The sequence below is a fragment of the Cupressus sempervirens genome, chromosome 11, assembly GCF_028749045.1.
Source record: "Cupressus sempervirens isolate cs-2001-9-10 chromosome 11, ASM2874904v1, whole genome shotgun sequence".
In the NCBI taxonomy this organism is placed as follows: Eukaryota; Viridiplantae; Streptophyta; class Pinopsida; order Cupressales; family Cupressaceae; genus Cupressus; species Cupressus sempervirens.
In genome coordinates, this window is record NC_143128.1 from 199,366,993 (window position 1) to 199,380,833 (window position 13,841).

General features: G+C 35.9%; 1 protein-coding gene across 5 annotated transcripts in view; it reads left to right on the forward strand.

Annotated features, from left to right (window-relative positions):
* The window catches only part of LOC149528872 (nuclear transcription factor Y subunit A-7-like), a 69,162-nt gene that overhangs the window by 18,749 nt on the left and 36,572 nt on the right, over positions 1-13,841 (forward strand). For 3 of the 5 annotated variants that reach the window (XM_089809016.1, XM_089809018.1, XM_089809020.1), the window contains exon 2: positions 11,299-11,590. In XM_089809016.1, coding sequence (XP_089665142.1) covers positions 11,566-11,590 — 25 coding nt within the window. In that variant the 5' untranslated portion in view covers positions 11,299-11,565. The remainder of the gene's footprint in view (positions 1-11,298; positions 11,591-13,841) is intronic. The other 2 variants (XM_089809017.1, XM_089809019.1) reach the window with 1 other exon arrangement.

Here is a 13,841-nt window from a genome sequence, read left to right on the forward strand (position 1 = left end):
TACACATTATCCAGACTGATATCTTTTACAGCCAGAATACTGACTTGTCCATTATTGAATATATTCCTAATGGCTTATTTGTGAGTTGCTTGTACTTTATCACTGAGGCTCATCATGTTGGGATTTCAAATGCTAGGGCTAGGTTTTGAATTTCTTTCATTAATTGTTCATTTAAAATCTATTGATATGACTTAAGATATCTCTCTTATTGCTGTTCTGAATAATAGACTTCCACATGGAATAACTGAAGTCTGAAGGCATTCTATTAGTCTAATAGTTTAGAGTGTAGAAGATCAAGATGCCTATCCACTAGTTCCACTTTTACAGTTTACCTAAGAGCTTACAATTGCCATAAGGCTACTAGAGCATCGTTTTGCATTGCAAATCATTTGACAATTTGTCCTTGGATCTGATCTATGTTTTGATGGATTGTTCATTGACCTCAACTTTGTTATGAATGCTTTTGAGCTATCCCAGGAACATGTCAATGGGTTTTGACCTATCCCAGGAAACAGTGATAGTTCTGGAACTCAAGGTTGGGGACATAATTTCTCTGCTCACTTCCCAAAAAGAAGTGAAAAAATGGGGATGTCTTCTCAATTTAGGGGATTTTATAGAGATCACACCCCATGGAATGCCAAGGGGAAGCCCTAGTGCTCTGGGGAATGTTCGGACATCCCAGATGACCTGCAGTTCAAGAAATAGCCTTCTGACATACATTTGAAAATTTGCCTGTTCGTCGCTCAGGAAAAATGCAATAAGTAGAGTTTAAGCTTATTATGGCAGACATTTTAGCTTTCTTAATTCTGCATCTGTTCTCATTTATTGTTTTTCACTATCACTCTATGCCTGTTTAATGTCTGTGTATTGTGTGTCTTCTGTGTTGGGTCATAGTCAGTGTCTTATGTTTTAACAAATATAATGATTACTGTCAGTAGGTGGTATCTGATGTATCTGCCATGTGGTTGGTGTAATTGTGAGTTCGACTGAATCATTTTGAGTTTTTCTTTTTTAAATTTAGATAGAAATTTCTACATATAGCCATCCCCCACTTTCCACAAACTCATGAATTTTTTGGTCATGTTTACCCATGTTGACCCCTTACCAAAACTGTGTACCTTCATCTCTCCTTCCCTGTTTCCAAAACTCAAAAACACTTAATAAGAACTTTATTCTCTTTTCCAATCTCACATAGTTGAGAGTGATGACTGGGTATAGCAGCCACACATGATATGGTCTACCACTTTTTTTTTCCAAATAATTGTAAATTATTATTCTAGTTAGTTTGTTCGAAGTGGATCGGGGGAGATTTCAAGCTTTTTTTCAGTCAGTCTATTATATGTTTTAATTCCTATGACCGTGTTTCAAATATTTTGATCAGAGTTGCATTTGTGATTCCTTACGAATCGTCATTTACTTTATTGTGTGACTTGAGAGTTTTTTTGAGTGTAACATGAGATATTTGCCCCTTTAAATAACTCAATTTTTGATGACGGAGAGGACAAATTTAATGCTATTATGGACCATGCCATTTTCAGTGGGGCTGCACACAACAACATACAAAGGCTTAGAAAGAATTAGCGGAATTAAAGAAAGAAATTCTAGAGGTTAGTTTGATGGATGAGCATAACTGAACCATTACCCAAAGGTGGATGTCCCTTGTCATTCTTTTTTGAGAAGGCATCACTAATTTAGTACTGTAATCAACCTGTCTCATCATTAATTCAGCATTGCTCCTCAATATATCATATGATAAACAAACACTACTGAGTCTATACTTAAAAGCTTGTTACAAAGCCAAGGCTTGAAGAACTCCAACCACAGCTCACTAAAGTGGCAGGCTTGAAGGACTCCAATCATGTCTCATATCGAGATTAAACAGACTAAAATTGTTAGGCTAACAGCTGGGGAAGTACAAAATTTGATTTCCTTTACAGCTCCGCAGCAACATTCAATACAATGAACCACAAATTTTTGAAACGGCTATATAAGCCAACCTACATGAAGCCAAGTCAACAATATCTCTGAATATTTACTAGAACTAACCCTATTAGGTACATGTTACAGGCATCACAACATTCAAATCTACACTCAATGTACCTTGTCAACACGATCTGTTTTTCTGATGCCATGATCATGTTAATCAGTATTGAACTCTTTCAAAATTGTTATTTACCTGCTTTACTTATGTTGGCAGACATTGGGGTCAAGCAGCTGTCAAATAAGCACTCACTAAATGCATTAAACTACTTGCTTTCATGATACTAATATTATGATGGCAGATTCTCTCTCCGCTTCTACTCCCTTCTGCTGATCTCAAGGCAAAAAAATTATGACTGCCTTAGATGAAGTCACAAGTGTTTTTAGTTTAAGTCAAAAGTGTTATATTTATGCTTCTTCCTATTGATTTTAATGTTTCTTGTGGCTTATGATTTGGCTTATAAAAGCGAAATAAGTAGAAAAATCTTCTTTTCTTGTCTTTTGCAAGGAGCGTGTGTTTGATTTATTGTCGGAGAGCCTTGATTGCATATTTTCACATGGAGTAGGTTTTGTTCTTGAACTTTATCTGGGTTGAGATTGCTTCTGTATTTAACTGTCCAGGAATCTTGTTAATCTGGATTTTTGGTTATTCAAGATGAAATTTTCAAATGATTTCATCCCATTCGTGAATTGTAATATTATAACAAAATCTTTAATGGCTTCTTCATACGGTCCACCTGGAGTTTCCTGATTATGCATAAGTGATGTGTGGTATTGATCAGGTCTGTAACATTCTTAGACCTTGTAAGAAGCCATCAGGGATTGGACAACCCCTTGGATGCTGTTTTATTTTACATAATTAATTTCTGGGAATTAGAAATTAATTTGCGAAGAGGGCTGAGAGGAGGAATGAAGGACATATTTTTAATGCATTCTATTTGACAATTTTATTCCAATTGGGAAAGTTATGCTATTCCCATTAACAAATTATAAATTATACCTCAATGAGCTTAACTCACGGATTGCCTTTTTATGTTAACTGTCAAATACTGTAAGTTATATTACTATCATTTGATGAAATTTAAACTTCTGGATCAATGAATATTAATGAATATGAATGCCACTCATGGTGGAAGGCCCTTGATAGAAGTCTAGTTGGTTTTGTGACTGTTGTGGTCTATGCATAGTGCATTCATTAGGAGATTTTATCATCAGCATTTTTTGTCAATTATTGTTGGCAATATGGCCAATCAGTCAAATTAGGTGAGATATATGGTTGTCATTTATGGCAACATATGTTTTGCTGTTTAATTGTGAAGGAAAATTGTCTAAGTATTAGACAATGTTACAGCAGCATGACAAGATTTGTTGATAGCGGAATATTCCCTTGGAATGTTCCCTTGCGCAGTTAACCATAGATGCATGACATCATTTTGATGATGCATACCAGTGCGCATGTCCGTACGAGCAACCAAGTTCAAGTTATGAAGGAGATACCTATGCAGTTACTTCACAATGCAAAACAGAGCATGTCAGCAAATTGACTTGTACGACTTACAAAATCGTTTTGTTTACTAAATCTTGATGAGCCAACTCTAAGGATGATATGTGAGCCAACTAAGGAAGAATTTATTGATATGATTGATATAAGTAAAGAACTTCAATTGCGAAGTGAGATGTGTATGCAATATTGTGATATGTGATGCAAAGCAATGTTATGCAAGATATAATGCAAATTGATATATGCGCAGTCACTTTTTGTATGAAAAACTGACAATTAGAAGAATTGCGAAGTACAACAAGTGAACCAATATTGTATGTATCTTTATTCTCTTGGAGAACTTACTGTATAGTTGCATGTTAGGGTAGTGGGCTCTTCTTGCACACATTTGTATGTGATCCACCAACTCCTAACAGGGTTGAGGCTTCTAACAGGGCCTAGTCCCCTAACAGGGACTCGAGACACTATACATTCTTCATAGACTCCTAATAGGGTCAATATCCTTAACCGGATTTTTATATATGGTGAATCATCTTGTGGGTTTCATCCCCATCGGGGTTTTCCCTTGGCCAGGGTTTCTCTAGTTAACAAAGTATGGTATTATGAGCTCTCTTTGTGCATGGTTGTTTATATTGTTCAACATTATTGGTTTACTTCCTTATGCATGTATTAAAGTAGTTAATAATATCTAGTCGTGGGCAAAAAAATTGAAAATACTGATTCACCCCCCCTTCAATATTATCTATTTCTAACAGTTGGTATCAGAGCTTAGTTATTCAGAAGAGGCTTAACAACTTGAATAAGATCCCTATGGATATGGAACAGTTGAAGAAGAATCTTCAAGAAGCTCTTGAACAAATTGATCTCCTTATTGATGAAAGAGATGGCCTAAAAGACAGATACAAAGACGCAAAAGCTTATATTGGTGAACTAAAGGACAAGATAAATGACCTGAAGCAAAAAGGACCTAGTGAGCAAACTAGTGATGATTATATTGAAGATGTAAAGAAAGAAAATGAGATTTTGAAACATGAGTTAAAAATAGTTGAACTCAAGCTAAGTCTTAAGAAAAATGGAGGAAAGAATGACTCTAAAATAGAAGTCGAAAATGCAGATCTAAGATCCCAGTTCAGCAAATTAACATTTGAATTGGAATCTATCAAGTTGGAGCATGTAGAATTAGAGAAATACAACACTATTGTGGAAGGTGAATTGGTGCAAACCAAACAACAACTTGAGAAATTATATACCAGTAGTGAAAAGATTGAAGAACAAATATTTGTACAGAGACCTAGTTATGACAAGACTAGACTTGGATTCTTCCTTGGACAATCCACCAAGAAATCTATTGAGAGAAAAGAACCTCATACTCCTGAAGTCAAAAACGATCTACGCATAAGCAAAATAGATGATACATCTAAAGACAAGGAGAATGTTACTCACTCTGAGATATCTAAAGAATCTGATCAAGATGAGGATAATAGAAGAAAGGAATCTCATGCCAAATGTAATGAACTTGACCATACTGGAGACGATTGCAAAGGTAAGTCTTTTAAACCTATTTCAATTTTTTATTGTCATAATTGTCATGGATATGGACATTATGCAGTAGATTGTAAGAAACCTAAATTTGATAATGATAATGCAAATAGTAGAATGTTTAGGAATACTAACCGTGCGGGCAATAGAAGAAGATCTCATAGCAATGAAAGTGGAGAAAGAAGACAAATTGTTTGTTACAAATGCAACAATCTTGGACACATAGCAAGGAATTGCAGAGCACTTGACAACCAGAATAATGACCAAAGAAGGAATGTACCTATATGTCAATTATGTAATAACTTTGGACACATAACTTTGGTCACAGACAATAAGTGACTTTATTGTTTTATTAGGTACATTAGGAAGTTCTCATATAGTTCAGGAAGAAGCACATCCTAATGTACCTGATAAAACAGTAAAGTCACTTATTGTCTGTGACCCAACCTACTTGCATTAAGCATTTTCAGTAAAACAGTGCGTCAATTAACAATAACAGATGTTAGAGAGAATATCACAAGTTGCGCAGTTAACAGGACATACTAGACTTTGAGAGGAGTCTACAGTGAAGTGCGCATTGCTTAATACGACCAATATAAGGTTGTGTAAGAAAAAATAACCTCTGTTATACAAAGACAGTATTTTGGACTAGTGGCAGATACACATTTAATGCAAAGTACAGAGTGCAAAAGATTTAAAGGATGCAAATTGATTTACGAACATCATTTGCTTGTGTGAAATCTTAAACTGCAAGATTGAAGAAAGATTTGAAGTCCTAAAGAAGTTTGCAGATACGTGTGATTGCTGAAAATCGTGAAACACAAAATTAAGGTATTTTTCGAATTCGTTGAGCATATTTTTAGTAATGGAAACACAAGGAGTGTTCAATATCAGTGATAGATCTAGATATAACTTCAAGAAACACCCATTTGTTTCCTTACTTGATGATCCCATTGGAGCATTTTTGAAAGTACCGGAAAATGTGCTTCATGTTGAAGACATAAGAAGTTGCATTCACTGTAAAATAGAAAGCTTAGGAGATACTGAGATTCATAAGGAATCGGAGAGAATGTGCAACAATGATTTGTCATTGAAACCAGAATATGCATACCTAGAACAACTTAACCTAGTGAAGCATATGTTCTATACCAACTTTGATAACTACAAATGGACAAGAATCATTTTGAGGAGAGCTCATGATGACCTTATATGGTTGGGAGATTCAATTATATGCATCGATAATGACCTAATTCACAAGGTCACAGGTTTGAGTAATGAAGGATGCAATCCCGTGAACATAAAGAATGTGCGCAAGTTAGTTGAAACAAATCTCAACACAAGTTTTGATGGCAGAAACATGAAGATCAACACCATTCAAGATGATGGAGTCTGACTTATCAATAAAATTTTAGGGTATAAGTTCAACCATGGATCTAGGATAGATTCAGTCACTGCCAGATTTCTTCATGCAGCTTATGTGATGGCAGTAAAGGGTAAAAAGGTTAATCTATGTGATATTATCCAAAATCAGTTGTTGGATAACATAGCAAAAATTAAGAAGACTAGGAGCCCAGTCTTTAGGTTTGAATCCCTACTAACTCATATATTCTTCTACGCAGCTAAGAAGTTTCCTAGTATCTCAAATTGGGATGGAAATGAGTGCGCAATGCAAACTATCATTCGTGCTTACAGATCTAAGTCAGAAGCAATCAGGGACAATGATATTGACAGAATGATTAAATCATTCCAAGCTGAAATGAAGCAAAGGTATAGGATACCTCCTACGTTGATAGAAAAATATAAGGATGAACTATGTTTCATGGTAGAAACGGATTTCACATGCATGGAGGCAGTAGTTCCTTGAGTGAAGTCTATTGAATCAATGGGTTATGAAATGAGTGCTGAACTAATTGAAGGCTATGCGCAAATGATTCTACACTCTGAAGTTGATTTTGGATGCCCTAGATAAGGTACATATGTTGAAAAGATGAAAGAAGTCAAAACAAATCTAATGGACAAGGATATCAAGAAGAAAGTAGACAAAGTGATTGATTCCATCTTGAAAGATTCAGGGATGTCTAGAAAGGAATTTGAAGACGTAAAAGGGATAGCCTTAGAAATGAGGGCTAGTGGTCAAACTAAACTATTGACCCCTACACCTATTGAAATGGCCGGATCTACTGAAGAGGTCACAGTTGCACAGACAAGTGCCCAAGCACTTGCAGTGCCATATACAGCAGTTGCGTAGCAACAACCCTTGAGGAAACCAAAGAAAACAGGGGAAGCATCAGCACCAAGAAAGTCCACAAGGGTTGAGAAAACTCCTTCTGAGAAGAGAGTCCAGCAAACAACAAGTGGACCAAGTAAGAGGAGGAGAACCTTGCAAATCAGTTCTTCTGAATCTGAAGAAGAATTTGGTGACAGACCAGTAGAGCCAGCAGATCAGGAAGCAAAAACTTCAGCAGGAAGAAAAGCATGGAAGCCAAAGGTAGAAAATCTCAATATGCAAATTATTAATGACAACAACTTTGTGCAATTAAATAAGTATTATGATTTGTAAAATAATATGGATAGGAGACAGCTAGAAAATGATGTAGTTAGAAATATGATTTTGAAAGATAAAAGGTTTGATAGCATAAAAGGTCAAATACTTGAAGATTTGTACAATAGACTAAGAAGTAGAAAAAGTAGAGTAATTGAAGAGGATAAACAAATAAGGATGAATATGGTGAAAAAGCTATGTATAGAAAATAATGAGGAAGAGATGAAGGAAATTCTGAAAGGAATAGCACCATTTTTGAGAAATAAGAAGAGATCTATTCTTCTTATGGGAGGAAATTATGAAGAAGTGAATGTGGAAACTCAAAAGGCAATAGTCACATACATGTCTACTATGCCTAAGGAGTCTAAGGAGAGTGCGCAGTCAGAGAAGACAAGCCCTACTATGGCAACAATCAGTCCACCTCACAGTTCTGAGTAACCAGCTGAAACTTCAATTCCAAGTGATTCACCACACATTACTATTGACAGTGAATCAATGCAAGTGGATAACACCAAGGTAACAGTGGATAGAATTGAAGATCCATTCAAAGATTTTGGCTCTGCCATTGTTGGCAATATTCTTGATTATAGCAGCTCTTCTGATGAAGAAGAAAAATAGGAGTAGAAGAAAGAAGATGCATCTTCTGAAAAGAAATTGGAAACTATGACTGAGGCAGCTACTACAAGTGCGCCCTAAGCTTTAGTTTTGTCAATGGAGAAGACTTTGACTTTAGTTTTGGATAGATTGGAGAAGATAGTAAGCTATGTTGATACATCTGCAGACATTCAGTAGAGAGCAACAAGTGTGTGCAAAACCTTTGATAATGAGTTTACAACGGTTACCAATGTTGCTACAATTCAAGCACATACTAAGCATGATGGTAAACTTCTCAATACCATGTGTACAAATATAAGAAATGATATAGAAACATTAAATGTATGCATTAAGGCATTGAGGTAGAGTATGGAATAAGGGAAATAGATATATGCTAAGTACAATTTAGCATACCTTCACCTTCACAATTTTGATGAGCAAATCAAAGAGAAAGTAACTGAGCTTCAAACGCTCACTGATAACTTTCTGAAACAGAATCAGAAATTAGAAACCTTTGAGCACACAATGCAAGCACTTCATGATAGCATCTGGGATATACAAGCAAAAAAGGAGAAAGCTCTAAAGAGATTTACTCTTTTGAGGGACCATTTATCCCCATATATTACATTGTTACAAAATCAGTTGGAGGAATGCTTGGCAGCTAAGAGCTCATATGACAAGTTTGTGGCTACAGACTTGAATGCAGCAGAGTTAGCAGCATATGCTTTATGTGCGCTAATAAGTGTGTCAGATGCATTAAAGGAAAGTTGGAAAAAACATCTTGCATAGTTGAAGACTAACTTCAGTGATTGTTTTTCCAAATTTTGATGTAGTTTTCAGATTTTGACAGGTTTTTCTTTTTGTTGACACCTTTGTCATTGATGTCAAAGGGGGAGAAATAAGAAAAATTGTAATTGTAAGTTATATAGTTGTACTTTGACATATAGTAGTAAGCTTTGCCTTAAGCAAACCTGGTAATCGGAGTTATAAGGGATGTAATCTTTTTAAAACATGAATATAATTTTTTCTTTATTGTGTTATGTATGGTTATTTACTTTGATTGGTACGACAACATTTTTGGAACTTAGCCAATTTTCCCACAATGTTACCATTAATGCCAAAGGGGGAGACTGTTGGCAATATGGCCAATCAATCAAATTAGGTGAGATATGTGGTTGTCATTTATGGCAACATATGTTTTGTAGTTTAATTGTGAAGGAAATTTTTTTAAGTATTGGACAATGTTACAACAGCATGACATGATTTGTTGATAGCAGAATATTCTCTTGCACAGTTAACCATAGATGTATGATGTAATTCTGATGATGCATACCAGTGCACGTCCCTATGAGCAACCAAGTTCAAGTTATGAAGAAAATACCTATGCAGTTACTTCATAGTGCAAAACAGAGCATGTCAGCAAATTGACTTGTACGACATACAAAATTGTTTTGTTTACTAAATCTTGATGAGCTGACTCTAAGGATGATATGTGAGCCAACTAAGGAAGAATTTATTGATATGAGTGATATAAGTAAAGAACTTCAATTGCGAAGTGAGATGTGTATGCAATATTGTGATATGTGATGCAAAGCAATGTTATGCAAGATATGATGCAAATTGATATATGCGCAATCACTCTTTGTATGAAGAACTAACAATCAGAAGAATTACAAAGTATAGCAAGTGATCTAGTATTGTATGTATATCTATTCTCTTGAAGAACTTATTGTATAGTTGCATGTTAGGGAAGTGGGCTCTTCTTGCACACATTTGTATGTGATCACCAACTCCTGACAGGGTTGAAGCAACTCCTAACAGGGTTGAGGCTTCTAATTCTAACAAGGCCTAGTCTCCTAACAGGGACTCAAGACACTATACATTCTTCATAGACATCTAACAGGGTCAATATCCTTAACCGGATTCTTATATAGTGAATCATCTTGTGGGTTTCATCCCTATCAGGATTTTTCCTTGGCCAGGGTTTCCCTAGTTAACAAAATATGGTGTTATGAGCTCTCTTTGTGCATGGTTGTTTATACTGTTCAGCATTATTGATTTACTTCCTTATGCATGTATTAAAGTAGTTAATAATATCCAGTTGTAGGCAAAAAGATTGAAATACTGATTCACCCCCCCTCTCAGTATTATCTATTTCTAACAAATATTTCAAGGCAATTTATATATCAATTAATATGGATATCGGATGAATCAAATTAGAATGTATATTGTCTGGATTAGAGCTCAAATAAAATGTTCTATATGATTCCTGGAGAACAAGGCAAATGAAAAGAAAGCCACCTTCTTTTTTTCCATGGGTGCTTGATCAATAATTTATTTTAGATGATTCCCTTTGCATTGTCTGGATATTAGGTTAATCAAATTAGAATGTATATTGTCTGGATTAGAGCTTAAATGAAATATTTTCTCTGATTCCTGGAAAATAAGGCAAAAGAAAAGAAAACCAGCTTCTTTTTCACTGTAGTAGCTTGATCAATAATTTATTTTAGATTATTCACTTTGCATTAGTGGAATAAAAATTGTGTAGAGTTCAAATTAAACCAGTTTTTGTATCAATTACGGCAATCTTAGTTTTCTACTTGTCCAGATCAAGTAAATTGCAACTGCAAGTCTGGACAAGATCCAAAAGGTGTTTGGTTCTACCTGATAAAATCGTAAAATTTACCAACTTATATTATTTTTTCTCTTCACAATCATTTTTTGATTGAAGGTGTGCATTGCATCAGCATGATGTGGTCTTCCTGGCTGTAAGATTTGTTTTTTTCATATTATAATATATGCTTGTTAATAGAATAAATATAAATCAGTATTCAGCCTCATGCTTAACATGCACTGATTGACCGATAAAAGGTTGGAAAAATCAAGATCAGAGATGCATTTGATCAGTTGAATTTTCTATTCATCACAAGAGTAAAGTTATGATTAAATTCTATTTTTGTTTAAATTTTGCATGTTTGACAGTTAAGTAAATACGATTGAAACATCATCATTAGAGGAATATGATTGAAATAAGGGACCTAAGCTTCACATGTCTTTCATTTTTTACAATTTGAAACTCCAGTAGAACTGGAGTCTGGAACTCATGTTCATGTATTTATACATTTGCTAGTTGTCATTCCAGCAGGGCTTAAATCCACTTGATCAGTGACATATGATTTGAATGGAGCCACTACCTGCAGCGGAGCTTCATGAGATCATACAACCAGATTGAAGTTGCTAGGTTCTTATCTAGAGATTTCAGTATGGTGGCTGGGAACTAATCCAAGTTCTTCTATGTTCATTTTTGTAAAGGCTGGAGGATACTTGGCAGCGTTGCAGTACCTGTCTGTCCTAAATCTTTTCTCTCTCTCGAAAAGGACCAGTGTCCTAGCTAGCAGCGTAAAATACAATGGCGAATCAACCAAGTCAACTTGGTAATCTAGAACTATCCTAGTTTCTCATTTACAAGCATCAACTTATATATGGAATGTTGATTGATTAAATAGAGTTTCTCTGAACATTTTGTTTACTATTGTGCTTTTTTGGTAAAATAATAGCACGGTAACGTGTAATGCTTTCCTTCACTAAGGAGAAGTTGACATTACTTAAAAGGTTATGTTGCTGAGTTGTTGTTGAAAGTGTTCCACAGGGACCTAGAGAATCGAGAGCTTTGTACTCAGTAATTTTGATTTTGTACCTGGGTTTCTTTTAGGATCTTTCTGCAGAAAAGAGTATTTTTTACAGAGATGGTTAATTTTTCTATTGATTATAATCTGTAAGCATACATTGAAAGGTACATCAGAGAGCTTTCAAACTCATTAACCTCCATGAGAGGTACACACCAAAATATGCATTCAGTATATAATGAAGTAAATGCAATTTAAGACTTAAAAGATGAAATACCACCCCTTATTGGTGGCGGGAGGTTTGCCCACTATTGGAGCATTAAAAATCCCTGCATCTGGGTCCTCTGTGTATGGGGACTCCAGATGATGGAAGCTTCTGCAGCTGGTTCAGTTGAGGTGCCTGTGTCAGAAATGCCAGTTTCAGCTCTGTTGACTGCTATTGGAGGGCTGTTGAGGGAGAAGAAGGTGGGACCCTTGATTGAACCTGTGCCTTGGTGCCTGGTGGTGCAGATGAAGATTGCCCACCCTGCTTCCCTTTCCCCTTACTTTCTTTGATCTGTTCCAGAAAATCTCTGATCGTGATGTCAAATTTATCTCCAGGAGCTTGTGGTTTAATGCCGGTATAACTACAATCAAAATCTTTTTTATATACTTCTGCTCTTCCTTCATTCAACAGCTGAAGAAATTTTCTTCCCACTTAAGCTTTAAAATGGCTGTAACCTGTGAAGCAATGTTAAAATAAACGAGTCTTTGTAGAGACTTAGTAAGGTACCTACCCTTCCCACTGAATAAGCCATCATTCCTAAGTTACTGAAAAAGAATAGACCAAAAGAAATCACTGCATTTATTATTACTCAAGATAGTGCCAGATATCACATGAATAATATTAAAGTTGCCATTAGGAGAAAGCCAAACAAGTTCCAGATCTCTTTAGCAATGAAACAATTGAAAAAAACATGGAGCATGGATTCACAACATCTACAAATTGAGCAGATATTGGGTTCCCCATTAGGCTTCATAAATGGTAGTCTGTGCAGAAGGAGGCACCAGATGAAACTAGTAATTTTAGGTTCAAGGGGCTGGTGCCAAAGGCTAAGAAGATGTTTTCTCCAGGTGGGGTTTGTAAGGTTAAGATTCCACCTAGCATTAAGATGGTCAAGAATGTCAAATTTGTGGGTGAGGAGGTTATAAATGTATTTGGCTTTCACTAAGGGAAGAGGAGTACCATCTGGCCGCCTATAGGAAGCAACTCTGTTTGCCATAATAGCACTGCAATCTTTGGGGAGGTTTAGACAACTCGAGGAGTCTTTCAATACTGAGTAGGTTCCCCTTTGAGATTGAAGGATCCCACACCTTTCCACAAGGACTTACCAACTAATCAGGTTGCCATCCACGATGATATCTTGTAGACAATTGATCCCTTTGGATGCCCATTTTGTGGCTGAACATCCTTGCAGTAATGCACAAGGTTTTGATCAAACAGTTTGTTGTCTGAAATTAGACTTTTCACCCAACTCCAGCCTTTCCAAATAGATTTGAAGACATTGGAGCCTTCCACCTTCAGGTCTTAATTTGCTCCATACAAGTCATTAAGGTGAAGATTCTTCCATAATTTGGCATGAGAGGGGGTGTCTTTGCTGATATTGTTTCCGATCAGATTCTTCCATGGTTCATTCCCCTCCGACGCCTTGGCAATCCATTTCACGGCAAGTGCTATTCCTTGAATTCTCAGATATTTCAGCCTTAGACCACCCAATTTTTTTGCTTCTGCTACACCATTCCCAGCTAACTGCATGGTTTCTTCATTTCTTTTGTCATCTGAGCAGAAGAAAACTTTCACAATTTTATGAATATAGATAATCTGCCCAATGTTAATGGTCAGGCAGAAGAGTAATAGATAGTGTATGATGAAAAGATCTTCTAACATACCAGGTGTAAGGAAGCAAAGGTGAGGGGAATTGCTTCCTACACTAATCTTGAGAGGACAATTATGCAATATCTTAACTATTACAAAACATTCAAGATACAAACAAGTGTACAAATGAAACAACAATGAACA